Source organism: Heterocephalus glaber, unplaced genomic scaffold, assembly GCF_053883595.1.
Source record: "Heterocephalus glaber isolate CG9 unplaced genomic scaffold, H.glaber_assembly_v1.0 deba00001610, whole genome shotgun sequence".
In the NCBI taxonomy this organism is placed as follows: Eukaryota; Metazoa; Chordata; class Mammalia; order Rodentia; family Bathyergidae; genus Heterocephalus; species Heterocephalus glaber.
The window spans coordinates 21129842-21153635 of NW_028258381.1; the positions used below are offsets into that span (position 1 = coordinate 21129842).

Consider the following 23794-nt stretch of genomic DNA (forward strand, 5'->3'; position numbering starts at 1 on the left):
AAGTTACTGGAGAAATCTATGAAGAGGTACAGAAATGCTACCAAAATAGAGGGTGGAATCAATATGAAGAAATACTTCTTTGGACTCCAGATGCTAATGTGGACATGAAACAAGCTGGTTTAAAACCAGCTGAAAGAAAGCTTTGCTTGCAGAAAACCCCTTATTGGGGATTTGTCACTAAATGTGCCCATTGTAGCTCACACTGGACTGAAGACATATGAGTACTTGGGATCAGAAGAGAAATGTGTAAATGTAATGAACATGGAAGAACCTGTGGTGATTTCCAGTCCTTTCAGAAGCATGCAAGGACAAAGACTGGAGAGAAACCCTATGAATACGCTCAACGTGGGAAATCCTACTCTGATCTTAGTGAAAGAATTCACCTTAGAGAAGACCTTTATATATAAGAAAAATGTGAAAGCCTCCAGCACAACTAATAATATTCAGATCTGTGAAAGAAATCACAATGAGGAGAAACCCTATGTATGTAGGCAATGTGGGAAAGCTTTCAGTAGGCGTCAACATTGTAAACAACATGAAAATTCACACGGGAGAAACCCTATATATGTAAGCAATGTGGGAAAGCTTTTAGTACACGTTATTGTAAAATACATGAAAGAATTCACACTCAGCATTAATCCTATGCATGTAAGCAATGTGGGAAAGCTTTCAGCATTTGTGGTGTTTGCCAAAGACACAATAGGGAGAAACCATATGTGTGTGTGTGTGTGTGTATGTGTGTGTGTGTGTGTATATATATATATATATATAAAGCAATATGGGAATGCTTTCAATACACACATGTATTGACAAATACATGAAAGAAATCTCACTGGAGAGAAACTTTATATATGTAAGCCTATTTTGAAAATCCTGTGAAAATTTCTTATAAGATCTGTAGGAGTAATTAATACAGAAAGCTTGAGGTCAATATTTTTCCATAAAATTTCCAAAAACAAAATCCCAGATAGAGATACCCTAAAGTACATACATTATTTTTCAGTAAATCACTTAAATATATGAATTGTGTATCTGCAGTAATATAAAAATATTAAGTTGACAGATATTTTTGTATCTCTGAGCTTAATACATAGTGTCTTAAGCATGGTGAATTAAAATGCATTTTGTACCCTCAAGTAGAGTTAGTATTTGTGTAGCTTTTGTTTAGTCTTTATACTCTGGAGGTATAGGCCACTAAAAAACTGAATTTTGTTAATTAGGATTTTGCCACTACTTTTGTTTTAAATTTTTGGTGTGCATACTCTGTATTCTGTGTAACAAAAGAATTTGCTGCCATATTTTATATTAAGATAAATATTTTCAGGACTTGTGTACATGTGTTTTTGACAAAATTGATGTTTTCACACAACTTGTAGATGAGCATGTTTCTCATATTGTGACAAGATTATCCCAACGTTATATATTACATCATGTACCTAAAAAAAAAAAAACTACTATGATCTCTAAAGGACTGTGTATGCAAATGAAATCTGGCGAAAACATAGCAATTCTTCAAAGTCTGAAACCTATATAAACAGAAAACTTCACAGGCTCTGTCTACTAACCAGGGTTGGCTTTAACAAGAGTGGCCAAGTAGGATTAAACTTTCTACTATCTCTGCATCTCCAATCACATCATAAAACAATCACACAATACTTGAAAACAAATCTCTTGGAGAGGCTGAGGCAGGACAGTTGCACTTTTGAGGCCACCCTGGGCAATTTAGCAAGATCCTGTCTCAAAATAAATATTAAAAAGAGAAGTGGGCCGGGGATTTAGCTCAGTGGTTCCATCCCCTGCCTCACAAGCTCAAGGACCTGAGTTCGATCCCTGGTACCAAAAAAAACAACAAAAAAAAGAGGTGTGCCTGCCTCAAAAGTGCAAGGTCCTCAGTTCAATCCCCAGTACTGAAAAGAAAACAAAACACAAACAAAGACACACACACACACATACAAAATGATCCAACAATTTCTAATTTATATACAAATAAGATTTGAAAGCCATGATTAAACTGATGCTTGTACAGCTGCATCATTCACAACTGTCAAAAGGCAGAAAACAAACTTGAGTGTGTCCATCAACAGACAAATTGATAGGGCCGAGGATTTAGCTCAGCCCAGTTTCCCAGCCTGCTGCCCAAGCACAAGGACCCAGGTTCAATCCCCAGTACCAAAAAGATAAACTGATAAAACATATGGTTTATACAAATAGTTTAATTATTATTCAGCCCTAAAAGGGAATGGGGTGTCTGGTCATGGCAGCACGTGCCTGTAATCCCAGCACTCAAGTGGCTGAAGCAAGAGGACCTGAGACTTCCAAGGCCAGCCTGTGCTACACAGCAAGACCCTGTCTCAAAAAACAAGAGGGGGGATGAAGTTCTGATCATGCTACACCATGTAGCAAGGGAAAAAAAAAGAAATGTTGAGTGAAATAAGTCAGACACAGAAGCACAAAAAATTGTGATTCCTGGGCCAGGGGTTTAGGTCAGTGGTGCCAACGGCTGCCTTGAAGCCCAAGGTCCTGAGTTCAATCGTCAGTACCCAAAAAAAAAAAAAAGGTTGAAAAAATTGTGATTCTACTTACATGAAATATATGCAGGAAGGGTCAGAGTGTAGCTCAGTGGTGGGGTGCTTGCCTAGAATTCGAGAGGCCCTGGGTTTGATCCCCAACATTTCAAAAGGAAAAAAGGTGGAAGAAACAAATGCACAGGACAGAAGTCAGGGGCTGAATAGGAATAAGCTGCTATTCCATGGGTACAGAGTGCTTCTCTCTGGGGTGGTAAGAAAGTAGCAAAAATTAAAAAAAAAAAAAAAAGAAAGTTGCAGAAATAGAGGTGTGAAATTAACTGTGATTGCAATTAAATGTCCACTGAATTGTGTATTTTAAAAATGCTTTGGAAGAAGGAAAAAAGAAAATAAGTGAAAGAACAGAAGAAAAGAATGAAGATAATGGACCTCTTTGTAGAGTCCATTTCTCTGCCCTTTCCTCGTGTGGACACAATGCATGCTGTCACCCTCCTTTGTCAAATAAACATTTCATAAACTAGACAATGTAATTTAAATATTTTAAAGTCCAGGACTAAGCTACCCTGATGATGCACACCTATAGTCTCAGCACTCAGGAGGCTGAGGCAGGAGGATCACTCCAAGTTTGAGACCAATCTGGGCTAGATAGTGAGACCATGTGTCAAAAAATTTAAAAAAGGGCTGGGTAAGATTTAGCCCAGTGGCACCGAACCTGCCTTGCAAGCGCAAGGTCCTGAGTTCAATCCCTGGTACCAAAAATAAATAAAGCCCAGGACTAGTGCTGAGGATATAGCTCAGTGACAGCGAACTCCCCCAGCTTGTGCAAGACCCTGGGTTCGAGCCCTACTACTGAGAGAAAAAATAACAAATCCAGCCAAGCAAACTGTCACCCTCAGACCAGCCCAGGCAACTAAGCAAGACCTTGGGGCACGCCTATGATCTCAGCACTCCAGAGGCTGAGGCAGGAGGATCACCACCACGAAAACCATCCAGGGCTAACAGTTCAAGGTCACCTGAACTACTTAGCAAGACCACGTCTCCAAAAATAAAAATCTTACCTTAAAAAGTAAAAAAGAAGAAAAAAAAAAAAGGAAAAAAGAGCTGGGCATGTAGCTCAGTGTGAAGGCCTGGGTCCACCCTAAGTACCACAAAAAGAAGCAGTCTAAGACCAAGACCAGTTATTTACTTTAGTTCAGTTGAGTATTTCATTTTTTAAAACTAATTTTTGGTCTGAAAACTCTATCTAGATAAAACTCTAACCACATTTATGTTACAGTCAATAGTAAGACCTGCATCTAGATACAACCAATTCATGTTGGGGAAGGAGATGGCACCAGGGATTGAAACCCAAGGTCTTCACACAGAGCTAAGTCCCAACACCCTCCCCTTTTTAATTTGAGACAGGGTTTCACTAAATAGTGCAAGTTGAGCTTGAACTTCAGCTCCCCCTGCCTCAACCTCTCAGAGTGCTGAAATTACAGGCACCCACCACCAATTCACTTTCACATTCTTTATAATAAACAATATATTAAGCAAAACTTTCTCAGGTTTCATTACTCAAACTGTCAAATTTCTAGTTAAAAATATATAAATAAATGAGGACCTGCCCACAAATAACACAGCTAAACTTTTCTTACTTCCTTTAATTAGGGCAAAGGAAACTGCAATTATCCCTAATTCCTTTACTCTAGTTTCTGTCTCAACTATGCCAACATTCCCAGTGGAGAAAGAAAGCAGTACCTAGAAAATTCACGTCAGCTTTAGACAAAAAAAATAGGAGTGAACTTACATGTTGAGCAACCAGCCCCAGAAAGCTATTTTTCCATACTAAATTAACATTTCCAAGATACAACATGCTAAGTCTCCATTACAGAAATTCATAGGCTCTTAGCTGGGGATTTAGCTCAGCGGTTTCACCACCTGCTGCGCAAGTGCAAGGACCCAAGTTCGATCCCTGGTACCAAAAAAAAAAAAAAAAGAAAGAAATTCATAGGCTCTACCCACGAGGGCTCACTGCAAGCAGTTACCCTCAATGGGACCAACCTTATTTTTAGACAGGCTCTCCTTAAGTTGCCCAGGCTGGCTCAAACATTCGATCTTCCTGCCTCAGCCTCCAGAGTAGCTGGAATTACAGCTATGTGCTACTACTATACCCAACTTAGAAGTTCTATATAGTTTTTAATCAGGAAACCCATCTTCAAACAGATCTAACAATCTCTGGCTACATCAAACTTTCTCTCACTTTCTTACTAGGCCAAAGTGGTTTAAAAGAAGGAAATGAGTAATGCAGTAACAAATACTGAGGCAGGAGGATCCCTGGAGGCCAGCCTGGGCTACACAGTGAGTTCAAGGACAGCCTCACCTACACAGGGAGACCCTGTCTCAAAAACAAAAAAAAGTAACAAATACTAAGACAAGTACCTTAGAAACAAAGGAAAAAAAAAACAACAACCCTGCAGTGATGGAGTGCCAGTAAAGTACACAAGAAAAATAGTAAAGGTTGGAGAGATGAAGAATATCAAGATAGGAGGGGAGGGGAAGAAGGAAAAAGAAATTAAGATGTGTCCAGTACCTGTGCCAATTCCCCACCATGGATGTCATCATTATGTACTGCAGACATGCATAATAAAAATAAAAAGTAAAGCACAAACATAAAAAATAGAGTCAAATTTCATAAATTCTCATCAGAAAACGACAGGGAAAAGAGCTATCAATACCTTCAGCACCTCAGATGATTTTTACAGAGTGTAACTGCCAAGCCCTGGCCCTTACTCCCAAACCTGACTCTGGAGGGCTGAAGAAAGGCACCCCTGGGAGAAGATAAAAAATGCCTTATGCAGAAGACCCAAGACTTCAGCACCAACAAAGAAAACATTAAAAAGGCATCTGTGCCCAGAATACATTTATAAATGAATGACAGTGGAAAGTCAACATTATTTAGATTTGCAACTCAGTTCTGCACTTAAATCCATGACCCCTTTTGAAACTGGAGGTTAATTAGATTTTGTAATCATAACAGACAATGTTTAAACCCTCAACCAGTTTTCCAAGCACTCTACAGTAAGCAGTTCGATTTGCTTTTTGGTTAAAATCTAGTTTCAAAGTAATCAAAAGCAAACACCTAGAATATAAGTCCCTCACTCAACTCTGCACCATTGTGAATGGTTCTTCTACGAGCTGGGAGCTGCAGCCAACACGAGAAAAGCAAGCTTCCGGGTCCACCCTCGACCTGCAGACCCGTCTCCGGACCTGCGCAGGGCTGGCACCCGTGTTTAAACGCGCTTACCTTCCGGGGGGGCAAAGCACCCACCAGCCCGAGAACCACAGGATGGGTGTCATCAGCCACAGATCCCAGGTTCACCTGAGCAAATTATCCAACTTCCCTAGGATTGTTCCTCACTAGAAAATGGAACGTCGGGGTCACGAATGTTAAGAAATCTCCGGCATGGTGGCGAACGCCTATAATGCCGGCACTCCAGAGGCTGAGGCATGAGGGTTCAAGGCCAGCCTGAGCACAAAGCCAAGTTCAAGGCCAACTTGGAAGACAGTGAGACTGTCTCAAAAAAATGAAAAAAAAAAACCAAAGAAAAAATCAAATGTAAGTGTGCAAGAACCATGTCTGCCACAAAAAACCACAGACATTAGCTGTGGCTAGAACTGTGTACCAGGCCCTGTGCCGGTGGCAGACTGGGAGAGCCAAGGGGAAAAACAAAGGAAGCCGTGCTTGTCCCTCCGGAAGTCAGTACCAAGTGAACAGCCCAGAGGTGCTTTCCAAGGCACTACCCAACACCCACCGTGGAGTGGAGCGGCCAACAGGTTCACGGGGACCCTAAGAAACAAAAACTCCTGCGCCCACAACCTATGAGACCTCACAGAAGTGACTGCATGGGAACATCACCCCAACGTAGAAAAGCATCGCAGCAGAGAGGGTGGAATCCAAGATGCAAGAAGCAGGCACACGAGAGAGAGCCAGAGGCAACACCGCCGCAGGGCGCGCAGCCCGCGCCTTCTCACTTGCGGCTAACTTTCCCTGGTGTGCTCCGAACGCCCAGGCACCACCGGCCTGCCCCGCGGGCCCATCGACACACTGTCTGCAGCGAAACTGCATTTTGGAGAGGCGCACCCCTTAAATACAGGAGTGGGTATAAATCCCACAGGATCCTACATCTGCACACTCAACCTCGAAAGTGTGCGAAACCAAGACGCTGGAGGGGCTGAGGAATGCCCTTCATTAAAAGACCAAACTTAAATTAGAGAAAGTAAAAGGACAGTGCCATTTTTGCTTTTTTTTTTTTTTCTTTCCTCCTCCTAACCTCGCCGTCTGGGTGCCGGCTGAACCCAGACCGCTTATTCTCATGGCCTGAGGGCTGAAACCTTCCTTCCGGTCATTGTGTTTATTTCCACCTCCCAAAAAAAGAACAATCCCCGCGGGGCTGGCGCGGAGCGCCGACCCGGGACAAAGCCCACTGCGGGCTCCACCTGGGAACCAGGAGGGACGCAGGCGTTCCTCAGTCCGCCCGCCAGCTCCCGCCCCCCCACGGCCCGCCCCCGGCCGCAGTTACCAAGCAACGCGGCACCGCCCCCGCGCCCGCTAACCAATCCGGCGCGTCTGCTGCCCAGGCGCAGGAGCCCCAGATACACTCGACGAGCGCGACCCCACGGCTCGGGCCTGGCACCGCGCGCGCCCCCGCACCGCTGTGCCGGCCAATCAGCTCAGCCCGCGGGCTCGCACACGCGCGGGACCGCACACGCGAGGCACAGCCCCCCCCCCGCTCCCGCGCCCAGACACGCCGGCCGGCCGGCGCGCGCGCCCCTCCCCCCACGCGCACCCGGCGCGCGCGTGCAACTGTCGTCCCCCGCGACCGCCCCACCCCCACGCCTCGTCGCGCCGGCTGCCAAGGCCGGCGGGGGGCCCCCGGGACGCCCGGCTTTGGTGGGTGGGGGGCACCTCCAGGCCGCCCGCGGACCGCTCACTTCGAAGTCCCCCCACCTCCACGCGCGCGGCTGGCCTCGGCGCACACATCCCGCTTCCATGCAGGCCTCAGCGGGGGCAAAGCCTCCCATAAAAGCCCCGCTCGCCGTGGCACCCGAGGCGGGGGCGGGGAGCACGGGGCTGAGGCGAGAGGGACTTACCCGAGTGCAGCCGCCTCCGGACAGCGCGGGGCCGGGGAGCCGACGGGAAGCGAGAGGGGCCACGCACGCTGCGGCCGCTGCGGAGAAGCCTCGACCCGGGCGAGCTGGCTAGCGGGAGGGGGGCGAGGGGCCCGTGAGTCTCGGCCGCGCTCCTGTCACCGCTGCATGGCCGCCCCAGCAGGGCCTCGCTCCGGGCTTGAATCCGCTCGAGAGGGACAGAGGGGAGAGACCGCGATAACCGCGGTTAGGAAGCGCGTGCGGGGAAACGGGGGGGGGGGGCGACCGGTGGCCCCTTTTCTCTGCTCTCCGAGGTTGTCTCCCTTACCCTCCTCCTCTTTTTTTTTTTTTTTTTTGTTCTTCGAAGGCGCGCTGCGCATGCGCTTCCGCAGCACCGCCCACCGGGAATTGTAGTTCCCAATTGGTCCCCGCCAGCGAGGCAATAGGGGCCAGCGGACTACTACCTCCAGAATGCCACGCGACGGCGAGCCCCGCTGCTCGAGGACGAGGCGAGCGCCGAGGCGCCCGGCCCTCTCCAGCAAGGACTGTCAATGGAGGAGCGGATGGTGGGAGCAAGAACATGGCTGCACCTGGGGCCTGCACGGCCGTCCGGGTGGGGGAGGGGAGCTGGGGGTGCAGGAACGGAAATGTAGACCAGCGGTGGCTCCAGCGTCCTTCTCACAGCGGTCCAGCCCGCCCCAGCCGCGGTGCAAGGCCCCGTCTAACTCTTGCACCGTGATTCCTCGCAAATGGCGAGGCCAGGACACTACAAAAGGCTGGGGAGCCCCGGGCGCCCTGTCGCCCTCTGTGCTCCGCAAAGGGATTCTGTCCTCCCTGCAACCCCCCTCCCCCGACACAAAGAAATCTGTCGATGTTTGCACAGCTTGACTCAAAAGCATCCCCAACTTGGGGACTAGACGAAGGAATCAGGAGATTCCTATTCCTCTCTCCCGTCCCCCCTCTTTGCCCACCCTCTGTCTCACACAGCCTTTAGAAGGAAAAGTTGAAAAGCCATGTGTAGGAGCAGAAAATCCGACTCGTGGCCGGTGTTTGTGCTGTCAGCCGCTAAGCAATTTAACTCAAAACCCTTCCCTTGTCCCATTATTATTGGGTTGTTTTTGTTTTGTTTTGTTTTGCTTTCTCAACTTTGATGAGCTCAGTGAATTTCGAAAATGTGCGACCTTTTTGAGTTAAACTCAAAAGTTTTTTTTTTAAAAAACGTGAATCTAGTTTTTTTTATGTTCATGTAAAGCATAAAATTGAGTGATTTTGAGATTTTTGTTTTGGTTTGGTTTCCACCCCACCACCGGGGCTGGCGTTTTGGGCCAGGCCATCCGCCCTCCCCCACCCACTGCTACTCGGTAGGTGGCGACCACAAGGCTTTTTTGCAGCTTCCAAGTCTCTTTGTCGCTCGCTAGAAACTTTCCGAGTAGCTAGTCTTTTTGATGTAAATCCAAAGCCCTGCCTTTGAATTTGGGTGCACGGACTGGCATTCTCCACCTATTTTCTTGCATAGACTGCACCCTTACAGCCTGGTCCACAATCTCCATGTTGGATTTATGTGACAGAAAGATCCCTGGAAGGCAATCTGATTACAGAAGCCTCCTACATTTTTAGGATTTCCCCCATAATCATTTAGTCATTTTGTTCTTGCCTAATTCCATTGTGACGAAACTTTCTCGACTGTCCAGAGCCATACATTAAGTTTTAAGAACGTTTTTTTGGCACCCAGATTTCCTGGCAGGAGATGCCCGCCACGAACGTTACCTTTCTTATACACGGTTGTGAGAGTTTATAAATTAAGCACAATAAGAGAATGACAATAGTAAAACTGAATAGTTATAAACTACTGTAATAAGTTATGGCATCCTCCTTAACCAACTTTTCTCGCTCTCCCTGATAGGCGGCAGCAGGTTCTTCATGGGCAGATGCGGCCTCTCCAGGAACTTTGGTGTTTTTCAGTCCAAACCTGTGCCTGAATCTGTGTAACCATCCCTTGCTCGCAGTGAACGGCCTTCTCTCGTGAACGCCGCAGCCCCGCTCGGGGGAAGCCCTCCTGAAGTCGGCATACAAACTCAGGGCTTTCTGACGCAGCGCGCTGCCGTCGATGGGAACGCGCCGCCTGCTCATGTCCTCCGCCCACAGGCTCAGCGCCTTCTCCACCTTCACTAAGCATTTATCCCGCACCGTGGCAGTGACTTTGGCGTTCTGGGGAGCAACTGCAAAGCTAGCACGGATTTCCTTTTCCTTCTTCACAATTTCGCGGATAGAAGATTCGTTCTTACCATAGATCTTAGCAACCTCAGCGTATGATTTTTGTTCCTTCCTTATTATGTCAAGAACCTTCACCTTTTCACTTAAAGGAAGCACTTTCCGGCTTCTCTTTGGCATTTCCAAATGGCCAGCACTGCTACTTTTGAGTTTTAAGGTCCCTATCAAGTAAAATAGGCTTACAGAGCGCCGGCCTCAGTGGTGACTAGAGGGGAGGTGAACGCACAGGTTGGAGATGCTGCTCGAAGAAATGATTCCTGTCCAGGGTGCGATGGTGCAGGACACCTTGAGATTTCATGAAGCTAGTCATGACAATTTTAAAACCATGGAAAGCTCAGTGTCCTGGGGCACACCTGTAATCAGAGCACTCTGGGAGGCTGAGGCAGGAGGATCAAGAATTGGAGTGCACGGGGGCCGGTGATTTAGCTCAGACGTGCTGCCATCTGCCTCGCAAGAGCAAGGTTGTGAGTTCGATCCCCGGTACCAAAAAAAAAACCACCAAGAATTGGAGTGCAGCCTGGGCTACATACTGTCTCTAAATGTAAATGTATAAGATACTATATATATATATATATATATATATATATATATACACATACACATATATATATTTTTTTATACCGGGGATTGAACTCGGGTCCTTGCGCTTGCTCAGCAGGCAGTGAAACCACTGAGCTAAATCCCCGGCTCCAAGATACTTTTTTTTTTTGTACCCGAGGCTCGAACTTGGGACCTTGCTCTTGCGCGGCAGGCGCCAGAACCACTGAGCTAAATCCCCAGCCCTCAGCTCTTTTTAATTTTAATTTTGAAAGAGTCACCCTAAATCATTAAATTTCCAAGACAAGGCTCAAACTTATGATCCTCCTGCCTTAGCCTCCAAAGTAGCTGGGATTACTAGCAAGTATCTCCCACATCTAGCTCTTTTCCGGGGTCTTACTTTATAGTCCAGGCTGGCCTTGATCTCACTGTGTAGCCCAGGGTGGCCTCAAACTCACAGCGATCCTCCTCCCTCTATTTTCCTGAGTGCTGGGATTACAGGCCATGGCCACCTCGTCTGAATATATTTATTCTTTTAAAGTGGATACACTTGGAAAAGTTTTCAGGTAACAATAAAGGGAATTCTTGGACAATGGATAAGGGGAGGAGAAGAAAATAATAGTGGTAATAATAATGATGCTCTTCAGATGGGTAATCAGCCCACCTTTAGGAGGTCAAATACTTCCACAGGCTCACAGACCTTAGCCTGGGAGGAGCTGGCAGGGACATCCCAGCACATGGAGCAACCAATCCCAGATGAACACAGATTGGCCCTAAGACAATGGAGGAAGGCGAGGGTCTCTGGAGAGCAATGGGGGAGCATCTGAGGCCTCCCCAGTCCAGGAGAGCGGGGATATCCCTTTATCCCAGATAGTAATACAAAACAGCAGTGGAGAATTTACCTCACACTCCCTCCGCGCATGCGCATGCTCAAGGCTTGACGGCTTTGGGGCAATCCCTGTGGGAAGTATCCAGAGCCGGAGCCTCCCTACCTGCTGCCAGGGCTTGAAAGGGTAGGTGACAGCCCAGGAGCCACAGAGGGTAAAGCCTTATCCTAATCCAAGCCTGCATCCAAAACCAGGGTTTGTTTTTGTTTTTCTTGCAGTGCTAGGGCCCAAACCCAGGGTCTCAAACGCTAGGCAATCACTCTACCTCAGAACCACATTTCCAGCCCCTAAAGCTTCAGTTCTTTTATTTATTAATTTATTTGATTTTCTTTTTCAGTACTGGCAATAGAACCCAGGGCCTTCACAATAAACTACATCCCCGCTCTTTCTTATTTTTTAAATTTTGAGACAGGGCTTGCTAAATTGCTAAATTACCCACACTGGGCTTGAACTTGCAGTCGTCCTGCCTCAGGCTCCTGGAGGGCTGGGATCACAGGTGTGCTCTACCGCAGCTGGTCAGTGGTTCCTAACTACTACAGTCTATTTGTAGGCTAAGCCATATCATGCAGGCAGCAGTGATAAGGGAGGGAGTATAGGCTCAGGTAAATGTGATAAGATGGCTCAAGGAAGGAGATAAGGGGCCAGGAGATAAGAGACTGGGAATGTGGCTCAGCAACAGGGGATAGAGCTCTGGCCTAGCCTGTGTGACACTGGGTTTGATCCCCAGCTCTTCGGTCATTAAATCAGTTGATATTGTCTGAATGAAATAATGACTGCCTTACAGGAAATACAGAAATTGCTTATTCTGAGCCAGATATGCATAACCATGGCCTGGGAACACAGATTCATGTCACCCTTAATGGCACATTTACCCTGTTTCCCCATGGAACAGTTGACATAAATGAGCTTTTATAGCCACAGACAAAAGGTCATAAATCAATACATTTGTTAAATCCATTAGCAGGAACTTCAGGTAGTGGCCAGGTCACCTGGGGAAATCTCTATAGTCAGATGTTATCTGACAGCATTTTTAGCTCCAGGGCTGGTGGAGGCCAGAGGTGTTTATCCAGAAGTTTATGGGACAGTGTCAGGTCAGATGTGAAAGTTAAGGTAATTGGCCATTAAAGGGCCTCAGATAGCCCAAGATAATTTCAGCTTGGATCCACAGCATTCCATCTCCTCAGTTAGAATCTTCTGGTCTGCCATGGTCAAGCAGTCTGCAGGATCTTTTATTTCTATTTTTGTTTCTTGCTAGTAGTTCAGGCTGGCCTTGAACTCACTGGGATCTTCCTGCCTCGCCTCCTCTGGGTTGCTGGGATTACAGGCATGTGATGCTACATATGCCCAGCTTTTTTTTTTTTTTTTTTTTTTTTTGGTACCGTACCTGGGATCGAACTCCGGACCATGGCTTTCGAGGCAGGCAACGGAACCACTGAGCTAAATCCCCTCCCCCTAGCTTTCTTTTTCTTATCAGTACTAAAGATACACTGAGATATACTGCCAGCCCTTTTTAAAATTTATTTTAAATCACTAGGTGCAACTTGAACTTGGGATCATCCTGCTTCAGACTTCTAAGTGTGGGATCTTTAAATGCAGCTTCTTCAGAGAATTTCAGAGATAGACAGATGATAGATAGATAGAATTTATATATATATGAAGACGTTGGAGATAAAGCAGGAAGTTTTTCATGGAAGAAGTAGCATTTACAATAAATGTTAAAGGATGGCTAGGCTTGGTGGTACACACCTGTAACTCCAACACTCAGGAGGCTGAGGCAGGAAGATTGCCATGAGTTTGAGGCCAGCCTGGGCTGCATAGTGAGTACAAGGCCAGGCTGAACTACATAATGAGACCCTGTCACACAAAATTTAAAAAATAAATAAATTTAAAAAATATATATATATATATATATGGATGAATAAAACTTTAAAAGAGCTAGCCAGGCATGGTGGTGCATGCCTGCCTGCAATCTCAGCAGTAGGGAGGAGGCTGAGGCAGGAGGATTGCTGCGAGTTCAAGGCCTGCTTGGGCTACATAGTGAGTTCAAGGCCAGGTTGAACATAGTGAGACCCTGACTCAAAAAATAAAAATTAAAAGAACATCAGTATAAGGCCAAGTCCTTATTATTGGTCAAGTCCTTATCTAGCATTTGGGAGGCCCAGAGTTCTATCCCCAGTACTGAAAAAAAGTAATATAATAAAAATGAAGGAGACTCTTAGCTCTCTAGTACCTGTAGACAAAGATCTTCCAGAAGAAAAAACTGACACCTAGATTGGTGCATACACATCCGTTAGAAGTATGTTGCCCCTGTGTGCACCTGTAGTCCGAGCTATTCCAGAGGCTGAGGCAGGAGAAGCGTTTGAGCCCAGGAGTTGGAGACCAGCATGGGCATCACAGTGATACCTCAGTGGGGAACAGAAAGACAAAAAGCTATAGAAAGATGGGTATGTTGGCTCACACATATAATCGCAGCACTCTGGGAGGCTGAGGCAGGAAGATTGCAAGTTTGAGGCCATTCTGGGCAACTTCACAACTCAGCAAGACTCTGTCTCAAAATAAAAATAAAATAAAATTTAAAAGGCTGGGTTTGTAATTGAGGGAGAAGGCTCTGGGTTCAATCCCCAGTATCACAAAGATAAACAAATATATAAAATTATGCAAATGAGATTACACTATGTTTTTTGTTTTTTGGGTTTGGTTTTTTTTGAGACAGGGTCTCCCTATGCAGTCTAGGCCAGCCTTACGCTCACTGTGTACCCAGGCTGGCCTGGGACTTTGATCCTTCTGTCTCAGCCTCCCAAGTGCTGGGATGACAAGCGTGAGCCACCACGCCAGGCCCATATTATGCGTATTCTAATCAGTCCCCTAGAAATGGACACTCCTGTTCTCGCTTGCTTTCCCTTTATTTCTTCCTCTTCTTCTCTTTCATGCTGCTGGGATGGAAATGGGAGCCTCCTGCCTGCCCGGCAAGCTCTCTCCCACCGATTTACCCCTGCACCCCCGTGGCTGTTTGTTTCTTGTATTTTTGAAACGTCAGGTGCCTTGGGTTGCTTTTCTATCTTTGAACCACATTCTTCGCAGCAGACTTAGCACTTGAAAGCTTCTGTGTACCTAAAATGTTGACACTCGCTGCCGCTTTGCCCGACCCCGAAAGATTCCCCACTGCGCATGAGTACCAGGAGCAGGGCGTGAACGTGCCCACTTCCTCCCGCACCTGCTCACGGCCGGGGAAAGTGACAACTCACAGGGTCCTGATGTGCGCACGAATGACGAGAGGAGTCGAGTAGCTTTTCCTATCTTTCTTAGACACTTGCGTTTGGGAACTGATGTCCTCTGAAGAAGTGCACCTGTGTTAAAGATCCTGCGTGTGGTCAGAGCCAGTTAGCTTCACTCTTGCGTCTCGCCCAAAGTTCTCCCGACTGATAGATACGTTCCTCAGAGCCCGCCAGCCCCGGCAACTTAGTAAGACCCTGTCACAAAATGGAATTTGAAGTGGTTCCGGCACCTGCCTCGCAAGCGCAAGGTCCCGAGTTCGATCGCCGGTACCAAAAAAAAAACAACAAAAAAACCCCGAAAACACACACAAAATGGAATTTGAGCTGGGCGCAGTGGCACATGCCTGTAATCACAGCAGTTGGGAGGTTGAAGCATGAGGATTGCCATGAATATGAAGCCAGCTACATAGTAAGTTCAAGGTCACCTTGAATGAGACCCTGTTTTAAAACACACACACACAAAGAAAAGAAAGAAAAGAAAGTTGAAAAAAGGACAGGATGGAGCTCAGTGGTAGAAGCCATGTGCAGTGCACACAAGGCTCTGGGTTCAAACCCCAGTACTAGCTGGGTGTGGTGGCTCATGCCTGTAACCCTAGCACTCAGGAGGGTGAGACAGGAGAATTGCCATGAGTTGGAGGCCAGCCTGGGCTACACAGTGAGTTCAAGACCAGCCTAAATTATAGAGCGCAACCCTTTCTCAAAAAACAAAAGCAAAAACACTCTAGTGCTGCAACTAAATAAATAAATGAACTTCTTGGAACTACCATCAAAGCGCACCTCTAGCTGCCTCCAACCCTCAGGCTAAAAATGCTGTAATATCTGAGACCAAAGAAGAGATCCCCCCCCAAAAAAAAACAAAGAAGAGATTTCCCATCTTGCTGTGGCCCCTACATGATGCTCCCACTGATGCATTTGACTTTTTTTAGTGGCACTTTGGTGGGTACTGTTGATTTTTATACATATATATTGGGGGGTGGTGTTTTGTTTTTGGTACCGGGGATCAAACTCAGGACTTCGCACTTGCAAGGCAGGCTTGACACCACTGAGCTAAATCCCCGGCCCTGAAGTTCCATTTTTACATAGTCAAATTTATAGTTTTTGTTTTGTAGCTTCTAAGTTTTAAAAATCAGTGGTGAGAAAAGCGTCCCCCACCCCAAGAACTAGCACACTCGCACACACACACACACACACACACACAATTACTCCCACACTACTCCTGCACCAAGATTTCTCCATAATCTCTCTCCAGTGTTTTCCTAGAGACCCAGGCTGTCCTCTTAGGGTGGCTTCTCGAGAACCTTTCCCTGGCCTTTCTGCTTTGGACCATCTCTGGGGACTGGCTGGGTCCCAAATCTCTTGCCTCAGCCTCCTGAATGCTGGGATTACAGACATGTACCACCCTACCTAGCCATTATAACTATGGGTTTTTTTTTAATGAAATCATCTTTTAATTACTGAAAATTACATTTAAAATTTTTTCTATTTCATAACCAGACAATGTCACTCACTCACATTCTAAGAATAAAGGAGGTTTACATAAATATGTAGTCAAAATTAATTTGAAAGTTTTTTTAAAGCTTTTATGACAATTATTTTATGCTTTGTGATATGAGTGGCTTTGGAGAAGGAACATTTTCAAGTTTTAATGACATAATATTCAGAAGCTTATACATGAAATACAAAAATGCATTTTTTTGCAAGGGAAAAAAACTATAATAATATTGAAATATAATAGAACTCAACCAAAGCAAAACTGAAAAGTACTTAAACATTTTTCCATGTAATTTTTTAAAAATCTCAAGCATGGGGCCAGGGATTTAGCTCAGTGGTTTCGCCGCCTGCTACGCAAGCCCAAAGACCAAAAAAAAAAAAAAAAAAAAAAAAACTCAAGCATTAACAAGACATCAGAAGATGTGATTTGTTTTAGAAAACATTTCAAAACTAATATTGAACAAATAGTGATAGTGGTCTGGAGAAAAAAATTCTAATTAACTAGTAGACTCCACATAGGCCAAATTTTTTTAAATTTCAATTTCAATAGTCATGTGACACGTGATGGATATAACTATGTTTTACCCGTACAATTCAGTGGGATTAAAACTATTGTGCAACCATCACCATTATTTGCAGGACTTTTTCATCATTCCGAAAAAACCTCTGGGGCTGGGGATTTAGCTCAGTGGCACCACACCTGCTTGGCAGGTGCAAGGTCCAGAGTTCGAGCCCCAGTACTGGTGAAAGAAAACAAAAACCAAAAAACACCTCTGTACCTGTTAAGCAATAAACACCCTACTCCCCTCTCCCCCAACACCTATTAACCTCTGTTCTACTTTCTGTGTCTCTAGGTTTGCCTATTCCAGCATAGCAGTGGAATCAGGCACTCAATATGTTTTTGTCTTTTTATGTCTGCCTTATTTCACTTAGCTATAGCATGTTTCAGAACTTCCTTTTTTTCTTCAATGCAGTTTTGGGAATTGAACTTAGCCCTTTACACCTAGCTACATCCCCACCCCTTGTTTAGATTTTTAAATTTTGAGACAGCATCTTCCTAAATCAATAAATTGCCCACATCCTCCTGCCTCAGCCTCCGAGTGTTGGGATCACAGGCGTGCACCACCATGCCCGGCAAGAGTTGCTTGAGATTCCATGTCAGTTTGGGGATGGTATCTTCTATCTCTGTAAAGATGCTTTTGGGATTGCTTTTTCCCTGGTGCTGGGGATGGAACCCAGGGCCTACACATGCTAGGCAAGTGCTCTGCCACTGAGCTACATGCCCAGCTCTACTATTGGACCTTTGGGGCCAGGGGTTTAGCTCAGTGGTTCTGCCGCCTGCCTCACAAGTGCAAGGTCCCGAGTTCAATCCCCAGTACCAAAAAAAAAAAGCTTTGTTTACTATTGGAACTTTGTTAGCAATCATGCCAAAGCTGTGTATTACTTTGGGTCGTAGTGACATTGTAGAAGAGATCATTTCCCCTTTACTTTCCAGAGTTCTTACCAGGGACACCTATAACACAGGACAAAGAGCTGGGCATGGCGGCACACACCTGTGATCCTAGCATATGGGAAGCTGAGGCAGAGGATCCCCGTGAGTTCAAGGCCAGCCTGAACTGCATAGCGCATAGTGTGAAACTTTCTCAAAAAACAAAACAAGGGCCAGGGATTTAGCTCAGTGGTTCCTCCGCCTACCTCGAAAGCGCAAGGTCCTGAGTTCAATCCCCAGTACCAAAAAACCCAAAACAACAACAACAAAAAAACAAACAAACAAACAAAAGGTACAAGTTCCCAATGATGAATGTAAATGTACTGTATACCTAAAATGTACCAATAAAAGAATTTAAGAGAAAAACCAAAAACCAAAAACAAAGGACAAATTACCAAGAGAAAAGAAGTAAGTTGAGTGGCATCTCCCATATAAATGGGTAAAAGGGTGACTCTCAAAGAGATAGCTTAGAATTCAGGCTTAGATACCATCTTCCATAAAAACAATACGTTAGAGAACTTACAGGACAAGGAAAAAAAGGACTTTTGAGTCACTAGGAACTGCACATTGTGGGAAGGCGAGTACAAAAGCAGTACATAAAGGCTGCTGGGGCAGCTTGTGTCCATGCCTCCGGTGCCAGCTGCAGGCTGATAAGGTTAAAGCCATACTCTGGGAGCGACCTTTGTCCTTCCTGGAGTGTGGATGTGAGCATGCACGGGCGCCTCCATCCTTCCGTTTAAATCCCACTCTTATGCAAATAGAGCCAGGGCAGAAAGCTTTGCTTGTACCACCCTTTTCCTCAGATGCCTTTCACTCCAAATAATCCTTCCGCCAACCTGGTCCATTTGGGGGTAGCATATTCCGATCTCTTCGGCACCTTAATATTAATATTCTAAGGGGGTGGTAGTGTTGCTCAGTGGTACAGCACTCGCCTAGCATGTGAGAGGCCCTGGGTTCGTGTCACTTTCTCATGGCTGAGACACAAAACCCAACATCGCAGAGGAAAAGTCCCTTCTTGGCGGTGGCAGGAAGCAGAGAGGAGGAGGGGCAGGAAGAGATTACCCACCCACCCACCCCCGCCGCCGCCACACTCCGTGTCCCCCTCTTCCCACCAGGACCCCCAGCAGCAATCAGCTGTACCTCATCATCCCAGCGGTGCAGCTCAAAGGCAAGCACGCCGGATCACTGCACTGTGACGTCTTCGGCTCCTTTGGGACGATGCCCGGGAGAGGGTCAGAATGGAACTTCTAGTTTTGGTTCTTTGAGGAATCTCCATACTAATTTCCACAGTGGTTGTACTAGTTCACATTCCCGCCAACGATGGAGAAGAGTCACATTCCTGGCCTGAACAGTTTTTTATGTACTTATTGGGCATCTGTACTTGTTTTTTCGAGAAGTGCCTATTCATTTCAGTTGCCCATTTTTGACTGGGCCTTTTATTCTTCTTCTTCTTCTTTTTTTTTTTTTTGGTACCGGGGATCGAACTTGAGACCTTGTGCTTTTCAAGGCAGACGGCAGAACCACTGAGCTAAATTCTCGGCCCCAGGGTCTTTTATTCTTGAGGGGCTAATTTTTTTGAGTTCTTTATATATTCTAGGTATTAGTCCTCTGTCTGAGGAATAGCTGGCAAAATTGTTTCCCATTCTGTAGGTTGGTTCTTCATTGCCTGAGTTGTTTCCTTTGCCGTGCAGAAGTGTTTTTTCAAAAGAATATTTATTTATTTAGGTATGGGGATCGAACTCAGGACCCTGAGTTTTTGAGGCAGGTGCAGTGGCACTGAGCAAAATCCCAGGGATCGAACTCAGGACCTTGCACTTTCCAGGCAGGCACCAGAACCACTGAGCTAAATCCCCAGCCCCTACTTTCCATTTTCTGATGTCTTCCTCAGTCTCTTTTTTTCAGAATACTATAGTTTTGTTTTGTTTTGTAAAGGCTTTCACTTCCTTAGTTAGGCTGATTCCTAAGTATTTAATTTTTTAAAAGCTATTATAACTTCTTTCTCAGTGAGTTCATTATTAGTGTACAGGAATGCTATTAATTTTTGTGTATTTACTTTGTGTCCTGCCACTTTGCTAAATTTGTTTATCAGTTCTAACAGTATTTTGGCAGGGCTTTTTGGGTCCTGTAAGTAGAGGATCATGCTACCTGCAAATAATAATTCGACTTCTTCCTTTGCTATATCAATCCCTTCTCTCTTTCTCTGGCCTGATTGGATTGCTCTGGCTAATGTTTCGTGTACTGTGTTGAACAAGAGTGGTAATAGTGGGTATCCTTGACTTGTTCCTGATTTTTTTTTTTTTTTTTTTGGTACCAGGGATCGAACTCAGGTCCTTATGCTTGCAAGGCAGGCAGCGGAACCACTGAGCTAAATCCCTGGCCCCATTGTTCCTGATTTTAAAGAGAAAGCTTTTAGTTTTTCTCCATTTAATATGAAGTTGGCAGTAGGATTGTCATGAATGGCTTTATCAGACTGACATAAGGTCCTTCCGTACTTATTTTCTTCAGGGTTTTTAAAATCATGAATGGATGTTAGATTCTATCAGAGACTTTTTCTGAATCTGTTGAGATGATCATGTGATTTTTGTCCTTGCCTCTGTTTATACGCTGGATTACATTTACTGATTTGAGTATGTTGAACCATCCCTGCATTCCTGGGATGAAGCCTATGTGGTCATGACATATGAACTTTTTTTGATGATGTGTTGGATTCTGTTTGCCGGTATCTTGTTGAGGATTTTTTGACTATATTCATTAAGAGATTGGCCTGTAGTTTTCAAGTTGGGTCCTTGTCTGGTTTTGGAATCAGGGTAATGCTGACTTCCAGAATGGCTTTGGGAGTTCTCCCTTCCTTTCAGTTTCATTAAAGAGCTTGAAGAGTATTGGTGTTAGATTTTCCTTGAAGTTCAGGTAGAGTTCAACAGTGAATCCACTGGGTTCTGAACAAAGCCCCCATGTGTGGGCTTCCCTCCTGCATGAGCTCTGTGAGGGCAGGGAGAGAGCCTCATTCATTGTCCCATAGAAGAGTGCCTGGTAAAGGGTAGGCACTTGGGTTTGTTGATTGAATGAGTGAATGTAAAGAGTTCAGACTTCTGCTTATTTTGTTTCTGGTTTTTGTTTGGGTTTTTTTGTTTGTTTGTTTTTTCCGGTACCAGGGATCAAACTCCAGTCCTTGCACTTGTGAGGCAGGGGATGGAACCACTGAGCTAAATCCCAGCCCTTTATTTTTGTTTTTTGAGGCAAGTTCTCTGTATGCAGTTCAGGCTGACCTTGAATTCACCATGTAGCCCAGGCTGGCCTGGAACCTGCAGCTATCCTCCTGCTTCAGCCTCCTGAGTGCTAGGATTACAGGTGTGCACCACCACACCCAGCAAGAGTTCAGGCTTGAAGGTTAAGGTTCCACTCCAACACAGCCTGCCTTTGGCACCTAGAAAAGTATTCCCCAAATGCCCTTTCTCTCTTTTCTTTTCTTTTTTGTTTTTCTTTTCTTTCTTTCTTTTTTTGCATACTGGGGATTGAGCCCACGGCTCTGCACTGAGCTGCAGCCCCAGTCCTTTTTTATTTTATATTTTGAGACAGGATCTCACTAAGTCATGAAGTTGTCCAGGCTGGGCTCAAACTTGCCATCCTCCTGTCTCAGCCTCCCAGAGTGCTGTGGAACTTTGGCCATATAATCCCACACCTGGATGCCTAAGCTCTCTGAGCTGCATTTTCCTCACCTGGAAAATGAGAAAACATCTATCTCTTAGGGAAACTGTGAGGATGTAGTGGATGCTGTGTGTCGAGGCCCTGCCACCGTGCCTGGCAGCTGTCCCAGCAATGTCCTTGCTGTGATTTAAGGAACTAGTTAGGTGCCAGGTACTCTGTGGATGCAGAGACAAAAGGGGCCCTGTCCTGAACCTCAGGACTTCTCAGACTCGTAGGAGGTCAGGTGGCAAACAAGTAGCCATGAGAGGAGACCAGGCAGCTGTCCTAGGTGCCCAGGCTGGGGCTGTAGTTCGGGGTAGAACATGTGCCTTAGCAGGGTGGAGGCGCTGGGTTTGATCCCCAGCACCCCCCAAAAAGAGAGAGACACATGACCAAAGGAGGTGGCGAGGGGACTTCCATGCCCGGTCTTGGACAGCAGAGAGGAAGGACAAGCAAGCCGAGCTGTGAAGCCCACGGGTGCAGGAAGAGGCTGTGGGGTCAGCTCGGGCCGCAGTGCCGCTGGACAAGGATGCCTAACATTCCAGCTCCACTTCCGGGCAAATCTCGCCACCCACTGGGGAAGGAGCTGGGAAAAGTATTCAAGAACACAGGGAGCGAGTGGAGGGTGTGGCTCAGGGGGCAGAGGACTGCGGTTTCCAGGGCTCTAGGTTGGATCCCAGACCGGGCAGGTCGCCCAGGATCGTCACTGACGCTGCACCAAACTCACATGCTCTCAGTGCGTTCACCCGCACAGCCCCCGTGTGGGGAAGGCAGCCCTCTGGAGAGCTCCGGATGCTCTCCTGGTTGACCCGTAAAGCACTGGTTCCCGGTGGCACCGGTCTGTTTGCTGTCGTTGCTTGACCCCCGTCTACAATTGTGCCAGCTTTATTTCACTCGGCTTCTTTGCGGATTTCTTCCGCTCTTTTCCAGGACTCCTCACCGCTGAGCCACGGCCCTGCCCACTGTTTTGAATGTTCATTCATGTTACTGTGTGTATATTAGTGGTAATTCTTTCTTTTTTTAGTCTTTTTTTTTTTTTTTGGTACCGGGGATCGAACTCGGGACATTGCGCTAGCAAGACAGGTGGCGGACCCACTGAGCTAAATCCCTGCCCCAATTCTTTCTTTTTTTTGATGGTACCAGGAATTGAACCCAAGGCCTTTGCACTGACCTACATGCCCAGCCCTTTTATTTTTTAAATTTTGAGCCAGGAATGGACGTACATGCCTGTAATCCCAGCACTTGGGAGCCTGAGACAGGAGGATCACCAGGAGTTTGAGGCCAGCCTGAACTACAAAGTGAGACCCTGTCTCAAAAAATTTTTTTTTGTACTGAGGATCTAACTCAGGACCTTGCGCTTGCGAGGCAGGTGGCGGAACCACTGAGCTAAATCCCTGTTCCCCCCAATTTTTAAAATTTTGAGCGTGGGTTTCCCCACAGGGGGTGTGTGGTGGAGATGAAAGTGACCCTGGTAGCAGCACCCTGTCCCCTTCCATCTGGGGTTTCCCTTAGGGTCACCCCTGGTGGGTGGCTCTAGAATCCTGAAGAAGAGCTCAAGAACGCAGAGCGAACTGAGTCAGTGGAGGCCCCAGCTGGGCAGCCAGAAAAAGGTGCTGTGGCTTCCGATTCTCAGTTCTCGACTATCTGAGCTGAACCATCAAAGTCTAATGGAAATACGGTTCAGCGCTCTTCATCTCTGTATGATCACATCCGCCTGATAAACCGTTTCTTAATGGTGAACTATGACGCTCCCCAAATAAGCCTACCCTTGCCAACCCAGAAACCAATAGCAGAACCATATTCTCTGCTTTCAGGAATCTCCAAGATAAATTCAACACTTGGAACTTGAGAGGATTCAGGCAGAAGAAGGTGTGAAAACTTCATCTTGAGAAACAGTTAAATATATAAAAAGCACTAGATGAACAGATACAAGAAAGGGAGAATTCATAGAATGAAGAATCAAAGCACAATCAAGAACTGCCACAGCTGCTAGCTGCAGAAAATACATGTAATCTTTTAGAAAAGAATTGGAATACATGTGGAATATAAAGCATACAGACATGGAGAGAACATCCGTCTTAGAGAAACAGGTGACCCTAGAAAGAGAACAACACGATCAAACACATGTTCACAGTCAACTTGTAAAACTGGATCTTCCGGAACACGAATATAACAAACTTAGCATGGGGCAGGCACTTGCAGGGGAAAAAAAAAAAATGCAAGAATTGGAAGCAAAATTCCATGAAGAACAGGAAATGTACACAAGCTAAGGCAGCTGAGTTGCAGACTGATCTAGAAACAAAGAGACTTACCTTAGAAGATGAAACAACTTCATATGCTCCCACTGCAAGAAAACTTTTAAAAAAGAAGTCAAAAACACCAGAAAAAAAGGACCTAGGAACTGTCTTGGTGCACAATCTCATTATAGACTTGCGTGATGTGCCACATGTGGCTGAAAGTCCACTAGTCCTGGCCACATGGTGGTAGCTAACGTTCAGCATGACT

General features: G+C 46.0%; 2 protein-coding genes and 1 pseudogene across 15 annotated transcripts in view; 2 read left to right on the forward strand and 1 right to left on the reverse strand.

The window, feature by feature from the left end:
- Positions 1-7993, reverse strand: part of Gtf2i (general transcription factor IIi) — a 100332-nt gene extending 92339 nt beyond the window's left edge. For 10 of the 14 annotated variants that reach the window (XM_021254359.2, XM_013070479.3, XM_087196199.1 and 7 more), the window contains exon 1: positions 7659-7797. The gene's annotated coding sequence lies outside the window, so the exon portion shown is untranslated. Of the gene's footprint in view, positions 1-7658 lie in introns of all 14 variants that reach the window. The other 4 variants (XM_087196202.1, XM_087196200.1, XM_004840023.4 and 1 more) reach the window with 2 other exon arrangements.
- On the forward strand, positions 5971-9831 carry LOC147822637 (uncharacterized). Its single transcript, XM_087196530.1, has 4 exons — positions 5971-5995; positions 6943-7901; positions 8023-8221; positions 9559-9831. The coding sequence occupies exons 1-4, from the start codon at positions 5971-5973 to the stop codon at positions 9642-9644; spliced, it is 1269 nt and encodes a 422-aa protein (XP_087052656.1). The 3' UTR covers positions 9645-9831.
- LOC101714938 (centrosomal protein of 57 kDa pseudogene) lies at positions 9763-23794 on the forward strand (annotated as a pseudogene).